Source organism: Hemiscyllium ocellatum, chromosome 50 (assembly GCF_020745735.1).
Source record: "Hemiscyllium ocellatum isolate sHemOce1 chromosome 50, sHemOce1.pat.X.cur, whole genome shotgun sequence".
Lineage (NCBI taxonomy): Eukaryota > Metazoa > Chordata > Chondrichthyes > Orectolobiformes > Hemiscylliidae > Hemiscyllium > Hemiscyllium ocellatum.
This window is the reverse complement of record NC_083450.1, coordinates 11,078,675-11,100,649: the sequence shown is the minus strand read 5'-3', so window position 1 is coordinate 11,100,649 and position 21,975 is coordinate 11,078,675. Positions and strand designations below refer to the sequence as shown.

The 21,975-nt window shown below is 41.1% G+C and overlaps 1 protein-coding gene across 1 annotated transcript in view; it reads right to left on the bottom strand.

The window, feature by feature from the left end:
* The window catches only part of LOC132805590 (serine-rich adhesin for platelets-like), a 110,782-nt gene that overhangs the window by 16,690 nt on the left and 72,117 nt on the right, over nt 1–21,975 (bottom strand). The window contains exons 25-29 of the mRNA XM_060820724.1: nt 20,043–20,138; nt 17,999–18,094; nt 9,876–9,971; nt 6,274–6,363; nt 1,823–1,918 (exon numbers count right to left, since the gene is read on the bottom strand). Of these exons, the coding sequence (XP_060676707.1) occupies nt 1,823–1,918; nt 6,274–6,363; nt 9,876–9,971; nt 17,999–18,094; nt 20,043–20,138 (474 nt within the window). The remainder of the gene's footprint in view (nt 1–1,822; nt 1,919–6,273; nt 6,364–9,875; nt 9,972–17,998; nt 18,095–20,042; nt 20,139–21,975) is intronic.

Below are 21,975 nucleotides of genomic sequence, written 5' to 3'. Positions count from 1 at the left end.
TCCATGATTCCAACTGTCAGTCTTGAATCTAAAAATAGATTGTCAGACGTGCTCTTCTTCAGTCCACAAGGAAAGAAAAACACTGAGGAAAGACCGAAGCGAGTAGAAATGCAGTGATATTTGAAATTCAGTTTCAGGACCACAGCACCTGGTACTGAAAATCCTGGCTCGAGAAGAACTACGACCCACCCAGTCAGGCTGCTTGTAACGCTCCAACTTAACAAAAACCTCAAGGCCTCGCAAGCTGTTTTCATTAATAGACTCAGATGGAGAGCTTGCTACCTCTTTTGAAATATCTCTTCAAACGAAACCCGGACACATTCCAACTCTTAAAGTGATAGTATTGCCTCACACAAAAAAACCCCATCAATACACAAAGACAGCTTGACTTTAGAAATTAATTCCTGTTATCCAATAAGTACACCGCAATACATAGACTGATATGTATTCATTGCAGTGAGTTTATGCATGCAAGCATTCACTGCTCGAGTCCATTTTTTCTCATCACTGCTCACCTCACTCTTCTTTCATGTAAGTCAAGACAACCATTTGGCAATTTCATTCTGTCATCTTGCAACTTGTACAATTTTGAAATTGAATAGCTGCAATAATAAGCTTAGTCTTATAATTTGGAAATTTCATCGTTAAATACTTCCCCCACCCCCCAACAAAACATGTTATTATTAGAATATGGAAATTTCCCACACACATTACTGGCAACATAAATGTTGAAACGTCAGTTTTCTTCTAAATCATGAAATATTCCTGCTGATGATTATTCCAATCGTCAGAAAAATATATAATTTGTCTTCATATCCTTTCGGCATGTTCTTGCAACCGTTCAGCACCGATACTCACATTACTCACATCGAGAGCCACCTTGAGGGTTTTGCCTCATGAGAGTTGGCTAACAATGTGCTCTTGATTTCAGGCTGTCACAGGCGTTTTGACAATTCTCTGTGTTGTGAAATTTTCTGTTCCTTTTCAATCAAATCTCCCAGTGGAGAAATCACACTGCTGAACGACTCCCAAATTTTACAGTGTTATTAATTAACCCAATACCCCTTTGAATCTCTTAAGAATGTAGCCTCAACCATAGGTTTCTCTTATTTTTAAGAGAAACGTGAAGTGAATGTTCCAGATGTGATGTGACTGCACAAACCACTTAATGCTAAGCAAAACAAAATTTATCTGAATACAACAGTTAAATACGAACAAAATAAAGATTAACTTAGAATAACTTACCTATTGGAAAACTGAATCAAAGAATGGAAACAGCCCACGTTACTAATTAACTGTTCTAGTCGTGCAGTATCCAATAAACAGACTCCTTGGCAAAATGTTCAATTCCGACATAAATTCTTGCATGCTGCTTAACATTAAGAGTGATTTTGGACAAAACCACAGTTAGGAAAAAAAAATACTGAAGCTCATATTGGCTTGGAACCCAACCAGTTACTCACTGCTACAGCTAAACTAAAACTAAAACACCTGATCTGGGACAACTGGCCACTCTACTTCCATTTTTATATCTGCTGAAAAGCAAAACTAAAGATCTCTTAAATTATTGGGTTGGGGCAAATTCAGTAGACAATTCTGCACCTTAACCTTTACAAACTGTCATCACAAAAAAAGCCCAAAACATTAGAAGCTTTTAAAGTGAAGGCGTCATTACACTTGCATGATTGAATCATTACTCAATAATTCCAGCTCGTTTAATAAATAACCCTCCAGACAGTCACTACTACACCTATCGATTGTTGACCATGTACCATTACTCACAGCTATTGTGTTCAATAAATGAACCCAATTTAACTTATACCTGAGATTGCAGTTCCCGTGATCACAGGTGACGCCTGCTGAAAATATTCTCCAGTTGACTGTTCCTCAGGCGAATGAGTTGATGCTGTGTCTGGTGCTGAAGCAAAGGATAAACAAAGAAGAGATATTTTAGATTTCAGGTCACCTCAACTGGTTAAACCTCGGATGCTGCCTGAAATGCTGTGCTCTTCCAGCACCACTAATCCAGAATCTGGTTTCCAGCATCTGCATTCATTATTTTGATTCTGGATCAGTGGTGCTGGAAGAGCACAGCAGTTCAGGTAGCATCCAACGAGCAGCGAAATCGACGTTTCAGGCAAAAGCCCTTCATCGGGAATAAAGGCAGTGAGCTGGAAGCATGGAGAGATAAGCTAGAGGGAGGTGGGGTGGAGAGAGAGTAGCATAGAGTACAATGGGTGAGTGAGGGAGGAGAGGAAGGTGATAGGTCAGGGAGGAGAGGGTGGAGTGGAAAAGAAGATAGGCAGGTTGGAACAGTCCGGACAAGTCATGGTGACAGTGCTGAGCTGGAAGTTTGAAACTAGGATGAGGTGGGGGAAGGGGAAATGAGGAAGCTGTTGAAGTCCACATTGATGACCTGGGGTTGAAGTGTCCCGAGGCGGAAGATGAGGCGTTCTTCATCCAGGCGTCTGGTGGTGAGGGAGCGGCGGTAAAGGAGGCCCAGGACCTCCATGTCCTCGGCAGAGTGGGAGGGGGAGTTGAAATGTTGGGCCACGGGGCGGTCTGGTTGATTGGTGTGGATATCTCGGAGATGTTCCCTAAAGCGCTCTGCTCGGAGGCACCCAGTCTTCCCACTGTAGAGGAGACCGCATCGGAAGCAATGGATACAATAAATGATATTAGTGGATGTGCAGGTAAAACTTTGATGGATGTGGAAGGCTCCTTTAGGGCCTTGGATAGAGGTGAGGGAGGAGGTATGGGCACAGGTTTTACAATTTCTGTGGTGGCAGGGGAAAGTGCCAGGATGGGAGGGTGGATTGTAGGGGAGCATAGACCTGACCAGGTAGTCATGGAGGGAACGGTCTTTGCGGAAGGCGGAGGAGGTTGAGCAATTCATACCTCGTGCTCCCGTGAGGAGGTTGAGCTATTCATCCTCCACTACATTGATGACTGCATTGGGGCCACCTCGTGCTCCCGCGAGGAGGTTGAGCAATTCATCAACTTCACCAACACATTCCACCCTGACTTTAAATTTACCTGGACCATCTCTAACACCTCCCTCCCCTTCCTGGACCTCTCCATCTCCATTAATGATGACCAACTTGACACTGACATCTTTTACAAACCCACCGACTCCCACAGCAACCTGGATTACACCTCTTCCCAGGCTATCTCTTGCAAAAATGCCATCCCATATTCCCAAACCCTCTGCCTCTGCCGTATCTGCTCCCAGGAGGACCAGTTCCACCATAGAACACAACAGACGGCCTCCTTCTTTAGAGACCGCAATTTCCCTTCCCACGCGGTTAAAGATGCCCTCCAACGCATCTCTGCAAGAGAGCAGAGGAGATGACCTGGGGGGTGCAGTGAGAGAGAGACTCACTGAAATCCTTGTAGAGGGAGTAAGAGAGTTTCTTCAAGGAAGGCATCCTTGCACCCCCCACCCCAGGTCATCTCCTCTTGCAAGGATGCCTTCCTTGAAGAAGCTCTCTTCCTCCCTCTTTTTACATCAACGCATCTCGTCCACATCCCGCACCTCCGCCCTCAGACCACATCCCTCCAACCTTAACAAGGACAGAACGCCCCTGGTGCTCACCTTCCACCCTACCAAACTTCGCATAAACCAAATCATCCGCCAGCATTTCAACCACCTTCAAAAATACCCCACCACCAGGGTTATATTTCCCTCCCCACTCCTTTCCTCCTTCCGCAAAGACCGTTCCCTCTGTGACTCCCTGGTCAGGTCCATGCCCCCCTACGAACCACCCTCCCATCCTGGCACTTTCCCCTGCCACCGCAGGAATTGTAAAACCTGTGCCCATACCTCCTCCGTCACCTCTATCCAAGGCCCTAAAGGGGCCTTCCACATCCATCAAAGTTTTACCTGCACATCCACTAATATCATTTATTGCATCCGTTGCTCCCGATGCGGTCTCCTCTACATTGGGGAGACTGGGCGTCTCCTAGCAGAGCGCTTTAGGGAACATCTCCGAGATACCCGCACCAATCAACCACGCCGCCCTGTGGCCCAACATTTCAACTCCCCCTCCCACTCTGCCGAGGACATGGAGGTCCTGGGCCTCCTTCACCGCTGCTGCCTCACCACCAGACCCCTGGATGAAGAACGCCTCATCTTCCGCCTCGGAACACTTCAACCCCAGGGCATCAATGTGGACTTCAACAGCTTCCTCATTTCCCCTTCCCCCACCTCTTCCTAGTTTCAAACTTCCAGCTCAGCACTGTCACCATGACTTGTCCGGACTGGTCCAACCTGCCTATCTTCTTTTCCACTCCACCCTCTCCTCCACCTTCCTCTCCTCCCCCTCTCACCCATTGTACTCTATGCTACCCTCTCCCCACCCCACCCCACCCCCTCTAGTTTATCTCTCCATGCTTCCAGCTCACTTTCTCTATTCCTGATGAAGGGCTTTTGCCCGAAACATCGATTTCGCTGCTCGTTGGATGCTGCCTGAACTGCTGTGCTCTTCCAGCACCACTGATCCAGAATCTGGTTTCCAGCATCTCAGTCATTGTTTTTACCTAGTCATTATTTTTGCCTCAACTGGTTAAATATCTCGTTCAGAATAAAATTAAATAATGTTTCATATCTTTTTGTAATGTTACGTGGGAAGTGGGCTGCGCTGTTTGAACCAGCTTTCATTGACCGCCCTTCGTTTTCTTTGGAAATGTGGTGGAGAAATGCCTTATTGAGCCGCTGATGTCATTTTCCTGTACCACCTAAAATCAAGCAGAGGAATCCACTCTGCCTCAATTGACCGTATGCTAGCACTCAATTCAGTATGTATAAATCACGACAGTCCCTGTATTTCGGACACAGTGACTCTCACATTATGTGATCGCTCTTCTCAACTAGTACATTGAATTCCTCTCAAAGTTCATGTCCCACTTCTCTGAGGAACTGTTCCACATTTTCAAGTCCCTAGTTACTACACGCTCTTGTGTTATAAACCAGACCAACCTATGTAAAAAATGAGAAGGAGATAGCCTAGACATTAATCTTCTCTTATTTTAAAGGCAATTGCCAGGCGTTGCGTTCGGGATGCAATTTGATTGGGGCAGTATGGTGGCTAAGTGGTTAGTCCTGCTACCTCACAGCACCAAGGACCTGGGATTGATTCCAGCCTTGGACGACTGTCTATACGGAGATTTCACATTCTCCCCATGTCTGTGGTGGTGTTGTCTGATTTTCTCCCAAAATAAAAGTGTGCAACTTTGGTGAATTGGTCATGCTAAATTGCCCAATGTGTTTAGGGATTTTGTAGTTTCTGTGCGTTAGTCAGGTGGACATGCTCAGAAATGGATTTGGGTGTTTGGTTTGGCCGAACGTCCTCTTTCCACACTGTAGGGATTCGATTATTCTAACTACCAGTCTTGAATCCAAACACATTTTCTTCATGCACTATCCTTAAAATACCATAAAAGAAAGACGAATTGGAATAACCTAACACGAGGGGAAAACTTAACAGAATTAACATTTACTAATTGTCTCGGATTACCTGTTCAATATAGTAGCATTCCATAAACACACCCATTGCAAGGAGGAATGCAGAAGAATAGATTGTCTGATATGCACTTCTCCAGTCCACGGGGGAAAAGAAATCATCAAAAGAAAACACTGAGGATGATAATAACAAGTAGAAATGCACTGATGTTTGAAGCGCAGCTTCAATACCCCAGCAACTTGGACTGAAAACACTAAAACTGAAAATCATTGCTCTCGGGGAGCTTAATACCACCGAGTCAGGCGGCTTCTAGTAGTCCAACTTCAAGAATCAACCCCAAAGTCTTGCAAGGTGTTTAGATGAATAGAGAGCTTTGTACTTTTTAAAAAATATCTCCTCAAACGAAAACCGGACACATTCCACCACTTAAAGCCATAGTATTTCCACAACACGCCCTCACAAAAAAAGAACCATCAACACGCAATGATAGCTTGATTTTTAAAATGCGTTTGTCTTATCTGATTAGTAGACCACAATACACAGACTGATACCTATACGTCACAATGAATGTATACATGCAATCATTCACTGCTACAGTCTATTACAGCCTATTTATCTCATCACTTAACGCCTCCCCCTCCTTTCATGAAAGTGACGACAAACATTCGGCAATCACATTCTGTCATCCTGCCACTTGTACAATTTTGAAATTAAATGGCTTCAATATAAGTTACCACACCTAACGATTCTTGACCATGTGCCATTAATCACAGTTATTGAATTTAATAAATGAACTCAATTTGACTCCAACCTGAGATTGCTGTTCCTGTGGGCATAAGTGACGCCTGCTCAAAAGATTCTCCAGATGATTGCTCCTCAGGCAAATCAGTTAATGCCGTGTCTGGATATGAAGCAAAGGATAAACAGAAAAGAGATAATTTGGATTTCAGATCAACTGAACTGGTTAATTTCTAGTTCAGGAAATATGTTCGAGCATTCCATATTTTTTAAGGTTTTGTGGAAACTGAGCTGCGGTAGATGAACCAGCTTTCAATGCCCATTCCATAGTTGTCTTTGAGAATCTGCTGGTGAGTTATCTTGCTGAACAGCTGATGTCATTGTGCTGTACCACTCGAAATCAGGGAGAGGAATCAACTCTACCTCAATGGACTGTGTCCGAGCACTAACTGTATCTGTAAATACTTACAATCCTAGTATTTCGGGTATTGTGACTCTCACTTTCTAGGACCATTCATCTCTGATATTCCATTGCATTCCTCGCAAAGTCATGTCCCACTTCTATAATGGACTGTGTTACATTTTCCGAGTCACTATCATGCTCTTCTGTTATGGATTAGACTGAAACCCCTTTAAATATGTGAAGAAGATGGCCTAGACTCTTATCTTTTCTTACTTTTAAGGCAAATGGCAGGTGTTGTGCTTCAGATGTAATTCGATTAGCAAAAATACAAGTCTTGAAACAAAACACACTTTATTCATACACTATATTAAAATACATTAAAAGATGACAGTATTGGGATAACTTATAACAATTGGAAAACTTACCAGAATTATAAATTATTTTACTGCCAAACAGTAAATGTTCAACATTTCATAACCAATCCGTTGTAAAGAGAAATTCAGACAAATAGACGGATAAGCAGTTTTCAAGTCCACCAGGAAAACAAACATGAAGGGAAAACACCGAGAAAGAAAGTTTCAGGAAGAAAGGCACTATGGCTTTGAAATGCAGATTCAAGACTGCAGTAACTGCGATCGAAAAGACAAAAACTGAACATTCTGGCTCCAGGGGAAGTTGACACGACCCAGTCAGGCTGCTTCTAATATTCTAAGATTTTTTTAAAAACTCAAGATCTCGCAAGCTGGTCACATTTTTTTGATTAAAGTACATAGCTTGTTACCTCCGTTTTAAAAGCTCTCTTTAAAGGAAAACAGGACCCATGGTAACTTTTAAAATTAGCATTCCCACAAATCCACCTCACACAAAATGTTCCATCAATGTGCAAAAATAGCGGTATTTAAAAAAAATTGAACTTATTGCCCGTCCTTCTGTCTTTGAGAATGAAATGGTGAGCTGCTTTGTTGAAGAGTAGATGTCATTGTACTGAACCACTTGGAATCTGATCTGCCTCAATGGACTGCATCCTTGAATTAAATTGAATATGTGTAAATCACTACAGTCACTGTATTTCGGACACTGTGAATCTCAATTTATGTGATCACTTTTCTAGACTATTACAGCGCATAGACTCTTAAAGTCCATGTCCCAATTCTCCGTGGGACTGCGTTGCATTTTTCAAATCATTAGTCATTCCTGTGTTTTGAACTCGTCCAAACGACTTCAAAAGCGTGATGAAGATAGCCTGGACGCTAATCCTTTCTTATTTTAAAGGCAAGTGCCGTACATTGCATTCTGGCAGAAATCGAGTTGGGGTGGCATGGTGGCTCATTGCATAGCAGTGCTGCTTCAAAGGATCAAGGACCCAGGTTTGATTTCAGCCTCCAGCACCTGTCTGTGCAGAGTTTTGCTCGTTCGCCCCGTGTCTGTGTGGTTTTCTTCCCACAATCCAAAGATGTGTATGTTAGGTGTATTGGCAATGCTAAATTGGCAAAAATGTCCGGAATTTGTAGTTTAGATGCATTAGACAGGGGAAAATGTACAGTCATGGGGAATGGGTTGGGTGAGATACAGTTTGGAGGTCGGTGTAGAATTGTTGGGCCAAAGGGCCTGTTTCCTCACTGTAGGGATTCTATTATTCTAACTACCAGTCTGAATCAAAATACAATAAATGAAAGATAGAATTCAGATAAATTAAAACAATGGAAAAACGTAGCAGAATTATAATTTAATTAACTGCCTAAGAGCATCTGTTCAATATGGTAACATTCCACCAACACACCCATTGCAAAGAGAAATGCAGAAAAATAGATTGTTAGACATGCTTTTCTCCGGTCCACAAGGAAAAGAAAACATCAAAAGAAAATGCCAAGAATGAGAATAGTGTGCAGATATGTACTGATCTTTGAAATGCCCCTTCAGGACCCCAGTATTATTCAGTATTGCTGAAATACTAAAACTAAAATCCTGGCTCTATGGCAGCTTTATGTCACCCAGTCAGGCTGCCTGTGGTATTTAAACTTGAAAAGAATCTCAAAGCCTTGTAAGCTGCTTACATTAATAGACTCAAATGTAGAGCTTGCTATTTCTGCTTTAGAATGTCTCTTCCATCGTAAACCGGACACATTCCACCTCTTAAAGTTATAGTACTACAACAACGGACACTCAAAAAACCCCGTCAATAGACAAGGAGAACTTGATTTTTAAAAGTCTTTAGTTTTATCCTATCAGTGTACCACAGCGCATAGACTGATGCATATACTTTGCAATTTTGTTATGCATGCGATCATTAACGATGACAGTCAATTACAGTATTTTTTCTCTTATCACTGAGCACCTCCCCCTTCCTTCTTGAAAGTCATGACAACCATTCAGAAATCATATTCTGTAATCCTGCCACTTATACAATTTTGAAATTGATTGGCTGCAATAATAAGCTCAATCTTACAGTCTGAAATTTTCATTGTTAAATCCGCCCAAAAATTAATTATGCTATTGTTCGAGTATGCAGTTGCCTCAGACACAGTACTAGTAAAATATATTTTGAAATGCCAGTTTCCTTCATAATTTTGGAATATATCTGCTGATTATTATTCAAATCGTCAGGAAAAATACCTAATTGGTCTTTCGAACGTCTGGTCGGGTTCATGCAACAGTTCAACACCGACACCGACATTACACGCAACAAAAGCCATCTGGAATGGTTTTGCATAACTACGCCTGGCTAACACTGTGCTTACAGCTTTCAGGCTGTCAAAGGCCCTCTCTGCTCTGAATATTTTGAGAATGTAGCATCGAGCATAACCTTCTCTTATTTTAAAGGGAAACGTGACGTTCGTGTTCCAGATGTCACGCTACTGGCTAAACTATTTGACGTTAGTTAAAGCACAATTTATTTAAACACAATATACAAACACAAACAAAAACTAAAGTAAAACTAAATCATTTGATCTGGGACAATTGGCCACCTCACTTCCATTGTTGTATCTGTTTGTAAAACAAACGTCTAGACTTCTTAAATTATTGACTTTGGGCGGAATGAGTAGACTCTTCAGCACCGCAGCAATTACAATCTGTTGTCGAAATATCCCAATATAATATAAACTTTTTAAAGTGACAGTATCGTTACAACTGCATCCAGAATTCATTACTCAATAATTCCAGTTCAATCAATGAAGAACCATTTCAGAAAGTCACTACCACACCTACCTCTTGACTGTTTGCCATTACTCACAGTTATTGAATTTAATAAATGAATCTAGTTTAACTTATACCTGAGTTTGCAGTTCCTGTGGTCATAAGTACCGCCTGCTGAAGGGATTCTGCAGTTGATTGTTCTTCAGGTGAATTTTTTGATGCTGTGCCTGGATCTGAAACCAATGGATAAACACAGAGGAGACATTTTAGATTTCAGAAAAACTCAACTGGTTCATATCTCTTTCAGGAAATATGAAATAAAATTCGTTTTTGTAATGTTTCGTGGGTCCTGGGCTGCACTGGTTAAACTAGCTTTTATTGCCCATCCATATTTGACTTTGAGAATGTATTGGTCTGCTGCCTTTTTGAACTGCTGATATCATTGTGCCGTAACACTCAAAATGAGGGAGAGGAATGCAGTATCCCGCAATGGATCATATCATAGCACTCAATAGAATTTCTGTAAATGATACAGTTCTTCTGTACGGACGCTATGACTTCCACATTCATGAGATCACTCTTCTCAGCTATTCCTTTGCATTCCTCTCAAAGTCCATGTTCCACTTCTCCAAGGGGCTAATTTACATTTTTCGAGTCACAGTGCCATTTGCTATGAACCCCTCAAAATATATGAAGAAGATAGCCTGTATGCTGATCTTTCCTCATTTTAAAGGCAAGTTGTAGCCATTGCAGTATAGATGCAAACTGCCTTCTCTTGAATAAAAACATGCTTTATTCGTATGCTATACTTGAAATACAATAAAAGAAAGATGTAATTGGGATAACGTAAAATGATGGGAAAACCTCGCAGAATTATACATTATTTAACTGCCGAACTGAAACGGTTCTATATAGTAACGTTCCTTGAGCACACCCGTCTTAAAGACAAATCCAGAAAAATAGATTGCAGGACATGCTCTTCTCCAGTCTACACTGAAAAGGAAACATTAAGAGAAATCGCTGAGAAAGAGAGCAGCAAGGAGAAATGTACTGAAACTTCGAAATGCAGATTCAGGGCTCCAGCAACAATGATCGAAAAAACCTAAAATTGAAAATTCTGTCTCTGGGGGAGTTGGATCACAACAATTCAGGCTGCTTCTAACGTTCCAACATTAAAAAAAAACCCAAGGCCTCACAATCTGTTTACGCTATTAGTTTCAAATAGACATCTTGGTAACCCTATCTTGAAACCTTTCTTCAATAGAAAACACGACACATTCCACCACTTAAGGCTGTAGAATCATCAGAACTACCCCACATAAACATGAACCATCAATATACAAAGACAGTTACATTTTTAAAATCTTTTTTTCTCATCATATTAATAGATCCATTACATACACAGTTACGAATACATTGTATTGACCTTAAGCATGCAAACATTCACTACTATAGTCCAAGACAGACGTTTCTTTCTTGTCACTGGCCAACTCCCGTTTCCTTCGACAATTACGTGGTGTAGTCCATAACATGCATAGTTTTGCAAAAAATGGCTACAACAATAAGCTGAACCTAAATAGTCTGGAATTTTATTCCTTTAATTCTCACAAAAAAATGAAGGCGCTATTCTCAGTATAAACAATTGCCTCAAACACATTAATGTCAACGGAACTGTTGAAATGTTAGTTTCTTTCTCAACCCTAGAATATTTCTGCTCAAAGTTACACAATCGTCGAAAGAAATACACAATTGGTCTTTGTATCATCTGGTCACGTGCTTGTCAGAGTGCAGCACGTTCTTGCAAGAGTGGTGCACCGACAGCCACACGACCCGCATGGACAGCCGCCTTAAATGGTTTTGCCTCCTTGGACCTGGATGACATTCGCTTCCAGATTTTAGGCGATCAAATGCTTTCTGATGTGCCTCTGCGCCTTGAAATTTTCTGTAACCATTCCAAATAAGTCACTCAGTGGAGAAAGCACACTCCTTGAACACTTCCAGGTTTTACTGTGTTATGGCTCAGAAAAAAACCTCCAAAAAATATCTTGACGTAGCCCCAACCCTCACCTTTTAGAACATAAAACATAGAACATTACAGAACAGTTCAGGCCCTTCGGCCCTCGAAGTTGCGCCGCCCTGTCATACTAATCTTAAGCACATCCCACCTACACTCTTCCATGTAGGACCATATGCCTGTCCAATGACGACTTAAACTTGGCGAATCTACTACCGTTGCAGGCAAAGCATTCCATATCCTTACTACTCTTTGAGTAAAGAAACTACCTCTGACATCTGTCTGATACCTAACTCCCCTCAATTTAAAGTTGTGTCCCCTCGTGTTTGCCGTCCCCATACTTGGAAAAAGGCTCTCCCTGTCCACCCTATCTAACCCTCTGATTATCTTGTATGTCTCTATTGAGTCACCTTTCAACTTTCTTCTCTCTAACGAGAACAGCCTCATGAAATGTCTTTCGTCATTAGATATTCCTTCCAGAACAGGCAACATCCTAGTAAACTTCCTCTGCACTCTTTCCAAAGTGTCCATATCCTTCTTATAATGCGGTTACCAGAACTGTACACAATACTCCAAGTGTGGCCATACCAGAGCTTTGTACAGCTGCCGCATAACCTTCTGGTTCTGGAACTCAATCCGTCTATTCATACAGGCCAAAACACTGTATGCAACACTGTCAATCAGGGATCTGTGTACATGGACACCGAGATTCTCTCTGCTCATCTGCACACTCAAGAATCTTACCATTATCCCAGTACTTTGCACTCCGATTACTCCATCTAAAGTGTATCACCTCACGCTTGTCCACATTAAACTCCATTTGCCACCTCTCGGCTATGCATCCTACCTATGTCTCTCTGCAACCTACTACATCCTTCATCATTATCCACAACTCCACCGACCGTAGTGTTGTCCACAAATTTACTAACCCACCCTTCCAGGTCATTTATAAAAATGACGACCAGCAGTGGACCCAATACCAACACTTGCTGTACGCTAGTAACTGGACACCGAGACGAACATGTTCCAGCAACTACAACCCTCTGTTTTCTTTCAGCAAGCCAATTGCTGATGCAAACTGCTATCTGACCCACAATCCCATTCCTCCGCATTTTGTATAATAGTCTACTCTGAGGAAACTTATCGAAAACCTTCCTGAAATCTATATACACTACATCAACCGGCTTACTGTCATCTACCTGTTTGGTCACTTTGCCAAAAAAGTCAATAAGATTCGTTAGGCACGACCTACCCTTCACAAAACCGTGCTGACTGTCCCTGATCAGATTATTATTTTCTAGATGGTTATAAATCCTATCTCTTAAAACCTTTTCCAACACTTTGCCAACAACAGAAGTGAGATTCACTGGTCTGTAATTACCAGGGTTTTCTATACAACCCTGTTTGAACAAGGGAACCAGGTTTGCTATCCACCAGTCCTCAGGCACTGTTCCTGTACACAATGATGACTTGAAGATCAATGCCAAAGGCTCGGCAATCTCTTCCCTTGCTTCCCAGAGGATCCTTGGATAGATCCCATCTGGCCCAGGTGACTTGTCTATTTTCACACTCTGCAGTATTTCTAATACCTCTTCCTTGTGAAGCACAACCTCTTCTAGTTTAGATGCAAGCATTTCTGTATCTTCCTCGCCAACATGTTTATTATCTATATCGAAAAATATTTATTTAGTGCTTCCCTTATCTCCTCTGACACCACACACAACTTTCCACTACTTTGCTTGATTGGCCCTAATTTAGCTCTCGTCATTCTTTAATTCCTGACATACCTATGGAAAGCCAGAGGGTTAACCCTGATCCTATCAGCCAACAACTTCTCATGTCTCTTCCTGGCTCTTCTGACTTCTCTTTTTAGGTCTTTCCCGACTTCCTTGTGACCCTCAAGCGCCCTAATTGAGTATTTACATTTTGTCCTAACATAAGCCTTTCTCTTCTTCTTGACCAAGGATTCCACTTCCTTAGGAGAAAGTGAGGACTTCAGGTGTTGGAGATCAGAGCTGAAAATGTGTTGCTGGAAAAGCGCAGCAGGTCAGGCAGCATCCAAGGAGCAGGTGAATCGATGTTTCGGGCATGAGCCCTTCCTGAAGAAGAGCTCATGTCCGAAACGTCGATTCTCCTGCTCCTTGGATGCTGCCTGACCTGCTGCGTTTTTCCAGCAACACATTCCACTTTCTTAGTAAACCACGGCTCACGTGTTCTATATCTTCCTCCCTGCCAGACAGGCAAATACTTATCTCGGACACACATGGGCTTTTCTTTGAATAAGTTCCATATTTTTATTGTGTTCATCCCCTGCAGTTTCCTTTCCCATTCTACGCTTCCTAAATCTTTCCTAATTGCATCGTAATTTCCCTTCCCCCAACTGTAACTCTTGGTCAGTGGAGTACACCCATCCCTTTCTATCACTAAAGTAAACCTGACAAAATTATGATCACTGTCTCCAAAGTGCTCACCTACTTTCAAATCAAACACATGGCCAGGCTCTTTACCCAGTACTAAATCTAAAGTGGCTTCGCCCCTTGTAGGCCTGTCTATAGTCTGTGTCAGGAAGCCCTGCTGCACACACTGGACAAAAACTGACCCATCTATAGTACTCGTACTGTAGTGATCCCAGTCAATATTTAGGTAGTTGAAGTCCCCCATGACAACTACCCTGCCTCTCTCACTCCTATCGGGAATTATCTTTGCTATCCTTTCCTGTACATCACTGGGACTATTCGGAGGTCTATAGAAAGCTCCCAGCATGGTGACTTCTCCTTTCCTGTTTCTTACCTTAGTTAACGAATCCCCAACATCCTTTCTATATTTGTAATATTGTCCTTGATCAACAATGCCACACCTCCCTCTCTTTTACCCTCTTCTCTGTTCTTACTGAAACATCTGAATCCCGGAACCTGCAACAGCCATTCCGGTCCCTGCTCTATCCATGTCTCCGTAATGACCACAACATCGATGTCCCAGGCACTAACCCACGCTGCCAGTTCACCCACTTTATTTTGGATGCTCCTCGCGTTGAAGTACACACACTTCAATCCAGGTTCTCGCTTGCCAGTGTCAGATACTTGATTTTGGAACTCCCTACTCTCATCCTCTTCTGTACCTGTCCTACAATTTTGGTCCCCATCCCCCTGCTATATTAGATTAAATCCACTTTAATACTTTTAGCGAATTTCCCACCCAGGATATTGGTACCCTTCTGGCTTAGATGAAGACCATCCTGCTTGTAGAGGTCCCACGTACCCTAGAAAGAGCTCCAGTTATCCCAAAACCCGAAACACTCCCTCCTGCACCATCCCTGTAGCCACGTATTCAACTCCTTTCTCTCCCTATTCCTCACCTCACTAGCACGTGGCACGGGCAGCAAACCGGAGAAAACCACTCTGATTATCCTAGTTCTAAGCTTCCGTCCTAGCTCGCTGAACTTCTGCCTCAAGTCCTCATCTCTCTTCTGACCTATGTCGTTGGTGCCAATGTGGACCACGACTTGGGTCTGCTCTCCCGCCCGCCGAAGGATCCCCAAAACATGATCAGAGACATCCCGGACCCTGGCACCCGGGAAGCAACACACCAACCATGAGTCTCTCTCATCGCCACCAGAACCTCCTATCTGTCTCCATAACTATCGAGTCCCCAATTACTAATACTGCTCTGCTCCATTTTCTCCTTGCCTTCTGAGCAGCTGGTGCGCCACTGCTTTCCCCTGTTAAGTTATTCCCGTCAACAGTATCCAAAACGGTGCACTTATTTTCTTATTTTAAAGGTAAACGTGAAGTGGCTGTTCCAGGTGTTATGAAACTGAATAAACCAATTGATGCTAAGCAAAACTAAATTTAGTTAAAGATAATATTTCAAAGAGAAACAGAAGAAGGAGGTACTTAGAATACCTTAGCGTTAGGAAAACTGAATCGAACCATGGGTACAGTACAGGTTACAAATTAACTGTTCCCTCTTGTAACATTCCATAAAGAGTCCCATTGACAAAATGGAAAATTGAGAGATAGATTCATACATGTCATTCAACATGATTTCTGAGGAAGTCACAGTTTGGAAGAATTTACTGAAGATCCATCTCTTCTGGGAGCCCAAGCAGTTCATGGACGCTACAACTTGAAGAAGAGAGTAAATCTGATCTGGGAGAACTGACCACTTCCCTTTCATTGCTGCCTCTGTTTTAAGCAAACCAAAGGTCTCTTAAATTATTAAGTTAGTTTGGAATCTGTAGAGACTTCGGCACCTCAACCTTCACAACCTCCTTTCAAAATAATTCAAAATAAAATAAGCTTTTCCCAGTGACAGCATCGTCACAATTGCATCCTGGAATAATTACGCAATAATTCCATCCCTTCACGAACGAATCATTTCAGACAGCCAGTACCACATCTAACGATAGTTGACCATGTGTCGTTACTCACAGTTATTGAATTTAACGAATGAACCCAATGTGACTTGAGATTTCAGTTCCTGTGGGCATAAATGACACCTGCTCAATAGATTCTCCAGTTAACTGTTCCTCCGGCGATTGAGTTAATGCTGTTTTTTATCTGAAGCAAAGGCTAACACACAGAAGAGATGCTTGAGATTTCAGATAAACTCAAGTGGTTAATATCTCTTTCAGGAAATATGAAATAATATTCCATATCGTTTGTAATGTTTCGTGGGATGTAGCATGTGCTGGTTGAACCAGCTTTCATTCCCTGTCCCTTAGTTGTCTTCGAGAATCTGGTTCTTGAGCTGCCTTGTGTTATCATTGTGTTGTACCACTCGAAATGAGGGTGAGGAATCCAATCTGCCTCAATGGGTTCTATTCTCGCACTAACTTGACTAACGTGAATATCTGTAAATCACTGCAGTGCCTGTGTTTCGGACACTGTGACTCTCACATTCATGGGATCACTCTTCTCAGCTACTCAATTGCTCTCATTTCAAAGTCATGTCACATTTCTCTCAGGGATTACGTTCGTTCTTCTGAGTCACTATCACGCCCTTTTATAATGAACTAAACCTAAACCCCTCAAATTATATGAAGATAGCCTGTACCCTAATCCTTTCTTATATTTAAGGAAGTTGCATTCTGGATATAATTCGATTGATCAAATTACCAGTCTTGAATCAGAACACACTTTATTCATGCACTATTTTAAAATACAATAAAAGGTAGAATTGGGATAACGTCAAACTAGTGGAAAACTGATCAAATTTATAATTAATTTGACTGCCATATATTAAGTATCCATCAGAGTCGCTTCCCCACCCCCAACCGAACACCACCACTATTATAAAGAGTAATCCAACAAGATGGATCGTCAGGCGTGCAGTTGTCCAGTCTTAAATGAAAACAAACATGAATAGAAAACGCTAAGAAAGAAAGTTTCAAGAAGAGAAGCATTGCAGCTTTCAAATGCAGCTTTCGGACCCCAGCAACTGCTTCCGAATAAAGCAAAGGAAAATCCTGGCTCTCGGGGATCTTGATTGCACCCAGTCAGGCTGCTTCTGATATTCCAATTTTAAAAAGCAAAAATCTCAAGATCTCACAAGCTGTTTACATTGTTGAACTCAAATAGATAGCTTCGTACCTGTTTTAAAATCTCTCTTCAAAATAAAACAAGACACATTAAACTCTTAAACACATAGTATTGCTATAATTCCCCCTCACAAAAAAACAGAATCATCAATATACAAATGTAGCTTTATTTTTATACACGTTTAAACTTGTCCTATAGTACACAGCAATAAATATGCTGATACATATCCATTGCATTGACACTAAGAATGGAAACATTCAGGACTACATTCCAGTACAGGTTTTTTTCTCATCACTGAAAGCTTCCCTCTTACTTCATTAAAGTGGCAACAACGCTTCTGTTATTATGTTGTGTCGTCGTGCCATGTGTACAATTTTCAATTGAATTGCTGCAAAAATATCTCAATCTGACTAGTCTGGAATTTCATTATTAGGAAAGTAAAGGCGCTATTATCAAAATATGTAATTGTCTCAGACAGATTACTGACAAAATAATGGTTGAAATGATAGTTTCCACTCTCCAAAAAAAAACAAAATAGGACCTTTAAAGTGACAACATCGTCATACTTGCAGCAAGGAATCACTGTTCAATAATTCTGACTACTTCAATAACTAACCATTCAAGTCAGTCAGTACCATACCTACCTACAGTTTACCATTTTCCCACAGTTATTCAGTTGAACAAATGAACTCAATTTGACTTGTACCTGAAATTTCAGTTCCCGAGGGCATAAGTGACGCCTGCTCAAAAGATTCTCTAGTTGTTTTTTCCTCAGACGAATGAGGTGATGCTGTGTCTGTATCTGGAACAAAGGATAAACACAGAAGAGACATTTTAGTTTTCAGACCAACTCGACCAATTAAATATCTGGTTCAGGAAATATGAAATAAAATTCCATATTCTTCTTAATCTTTCATGGGACGTAGGTTGCACTGGTTGAACCAATCAGTCCTCATGGTCTTTGCGAATGGGGTGGAGAGCTGCCTTCTTGAGCCACTGATGTCATTGCGTTGTACCAATCGAAATCCGGAAGAGAAATCCCCTATGCCTCAATGGACTCTATCTTAGCACTAAATTGAATATCTGTAAATACTACAGTATTTTTGATACTACGAATTTCACATTTTGTGATCGCTTTTCTCGGCTATTACATTGCAATGCTCTCAAAGTCCATGTCCCAATTCTGTGAGAACCCACATCACATTTTTTAAGTCACCAGTCACGGCATTCTCCTGTATTACAAAGCAGACCAAACCACTTCAAAAATATGAAGAAGATAGCCTAGATACTAATCTCTTATTTTAAAGGCAAGTGCCAGGCGTTGCATTCCAGATGCAATTCTTGGGTCAAACTGTCAGTCTTAATGCACAATACACTTTATGCATACCCTATATTTAAAGTAAAATAAATGAAAGAGGGAATTTAGACAACTTAAATATTTGAAATGTAACAGAATTATGAGGTATTTAAGTGCCTAAGTGTAAAATGGATTGTTGAACATGCACTTCCCCAGTCCACAAGGAAAAACAAAACATTGAAAGAAACGCTGAGAAAGAGAGTAGCCGGGGAAATGTGATGAGATTAGTAATACAGCTTCACGTTTCCAGCAACTGCTACTGCAAAAAACTAAACTCAACATTCTGTTTCTTGGAGACTTAAAACACACCCATTCTGGCTGCTTCTAAAATTATAACTTTACAAAAAACGCCTCGGGCTGAAAATGTGTTGCTGGAAAAGCGCAGCAGGTCAGGCAGCATCCAAGGAACAGGAAATTCGAAAATTTCGGCCATAAGCCCTTCATCGGGAATAAGGGCTTATGGAGGGCTGATGAAGGGCTTATGCCCGAAACGCCGAATTTCCTGTTCCTTGGATGCTGCCTGACCTGCTGCGCTTTTCCAGCAAGACATTTTCAGCTCTGATCTCCAGCATTTGCAGACCTCACTTTCTCCTAAAAAAACGCCAAGGCCTCACCAGTTGTTTATATTATCGATTTCAGATGCAGAGCTTGAAACCTCGGTTTCAAAATCTCTCTCCAAAAGAAACCAGACACATTACACCTCTTAAAGTCATAATATTGCCACGATTCAAATTCACACAACGATGAATCGTCTCTACACAAAGATAGCTTGATTTTTATAATCCTTTCGTCTTATCGTATTAGCACACCTACGCATAAACTGATCCGTATATATTTCATTGAGTTTATTCATGAAATCATTCCCTCCTACAGTCCGTTGCACCTTCAGCTTCTAATCACTGAATACCTCCCTCTTTCTTCATTAAAGTCACAACAACCATTCGGCAGTTACCTTCTGTCATTCTGCCACGTTAACAATTTCCAAATTGAATGGCTGCAATACTCCGCTGAATGTAAATTGTCTGGAATTTTCATCCTTCATACCATAAAAAAAAGCTGCTATTTTGAGAAAATAGCCACTCCAATTCCAATCGTAGATCTGTTGCAAAACAGTAGATCAAGGACTTTTCATTTACTGATTGAGGGCAGCTCCATTAGGCATTTGATCGCTTACGTTTTTACAGACTCTCTTCAAAAAATGCAGGAGGAAATATTGATTTTAAAGTGGATTTACAGCATCGCTAGAAGTCCATGAAGGAATCATTACTCTATAATTCTAGCTCCTTCAATAAGTAACGATTCAAGTCAGTTAGGACCTCACTGATGCCTTCTTGACCATGCACCAGTACACACAAATATCGAATTTAAGAAATGACTGCAATTTGCCTTATACCTGAAATTGCAGTTCTTGTGGGCGTATGTGACGCCTGCCCAAAAGATTCTCCAGTTGATTGTTCCTCAAATGAACGAGTTGATGCTGTGCCTGTTTCTGAAGCAAAGGACAAACACAAAAGAGATATTTTACATTTCAGATCAACTGATCTGGTTCATATCCGGTACAGGAAATAGGAAATAACATTTTTTTTTATCTTCTGTGGGACGTTGGCTGCGCTGGTTGTGAAAACTTTTATTGTTATAATTTGTCTTTGAGAATCTGATGGTGAGCTATCTTATTGAACGGATGATATCATTGCGCTGTCTCACTCGAAATCAGGAAGTGGAAGCCACTCTTCCTCAATAGTCTTTACCCTAGCAGCTGTGAAATGCAGCTTGAAGAGTTCAGCAACTGCACGCGAAAACACTAAAACTGAAAATTCTGTCCCGAAGGGAAATTGTTCCCATCTAGTTAGGCTGCTTCGAATAGTCCAATTCAAAAAAAAATAAAGGCCTCACAAGTTGTTTACGTTATTGGTTGCTAATAGTCAGTTTGATGCCTCCCTCTTAAAATCTCTCATTTAAAGAAAAGAGGACACAGTAAATCTCTTAAAGTCATAGTATTACCATAAACTCCCCTTCCAAAACCTGAACCATCAGTCTACAAAGGAGGGTTTTTTTAAAAAAAACTTTAGTCCTATCCTATTGTATACTACAATACATATGCAGGTACAAATTAATTGCGTTGACATTAAGCATGCAAACATTGACTAATATAGTCCAGTACAGAGTTTTTCTTTCTCATCACTGAACATTTCTCTCTTCCTTCAATAATCTCTCAACAATGCAACGGCAATGATTCTGTGTCATTCTGTCACGTGCATCATTTTTGAATTAAATGTCTATAATGATAAGCTCAATATAAATAATTTGGAATTTTCATCCTTAAGTCCTCAAAAAAAAGAATTAAAGGTGCTATTATTAGAATTTTTAAATGTAAAAATGATAGTTCCCGTCTCAATCCTTGAATATTTCTGCTGATGATTATTCATTCATCAGAAAAAAAATACACAAGTTTTCTTTCTATCCTCTCGTTCTTGGAAGAGTGCAGGACCGACGCCTCCTTGAACGTCTTTGCCTCATTAGAGTTGGCTAACACTGGACTTCCAGCTTTCAGGCTGTCAAATGCCTTCTGATGTAACTCTGTGCTGTGAAATTTTCTACACCTTTCTGCAGAAGTCACCCAGTGAAATAATCACACTGCTTATAGACGCTCACATTTTACTGTGTTATGGACCAGACCAAATAATATCAAAATATTTTAAGAAGGTTGCCTCAAGACTAACCAATGCTTATTTTATAGGTAAATGTGAAGTGAGTGTTCCCGATGTGTTGCAAATGCTAAAACCACTCGATGGTTAGCAGAACAAAACTTCCTTAAAGACAATAGCTAAACTAGACACAAAGGAAAGAGAAATTTCGAATAAATTAGTTATTGGAAAACAGAATCAAAGCATTGAGATTGCGCGCATTACTAATTAACTGTTTCCATTTCATAATACCCCATGAACAGTCCCCTTTGCAAAATGTAAAATTCAGAGACATGCCATTCAACATCAAGAGAAATTTTAGTGGAAGTCACAGTTGGTAATCACTTACTGAAGCTTCAACTCTTCGGGGACCCAAACAGTTCCTGGCTGCTGTAGCTACATAATATTTTTTTTTAAAAAACTAGAAACCTGTTCTGGGAGAACTGAACAATCCTCTTCCATTGTTGCATTCGTTTCAAATCAAACCTAAAGGCCTCTTAAATTATTGAGTTAGGCCGGACTCAGTAGGCGCTTCACTGTCTCAACGTTTACAATGTGTCGTAGAAAAATCCCAAAACAATGTCAGCTTTTTAAAGTGACAGCTTAGTTATAATTTTATCCAGGAATCATTACTCAATGATT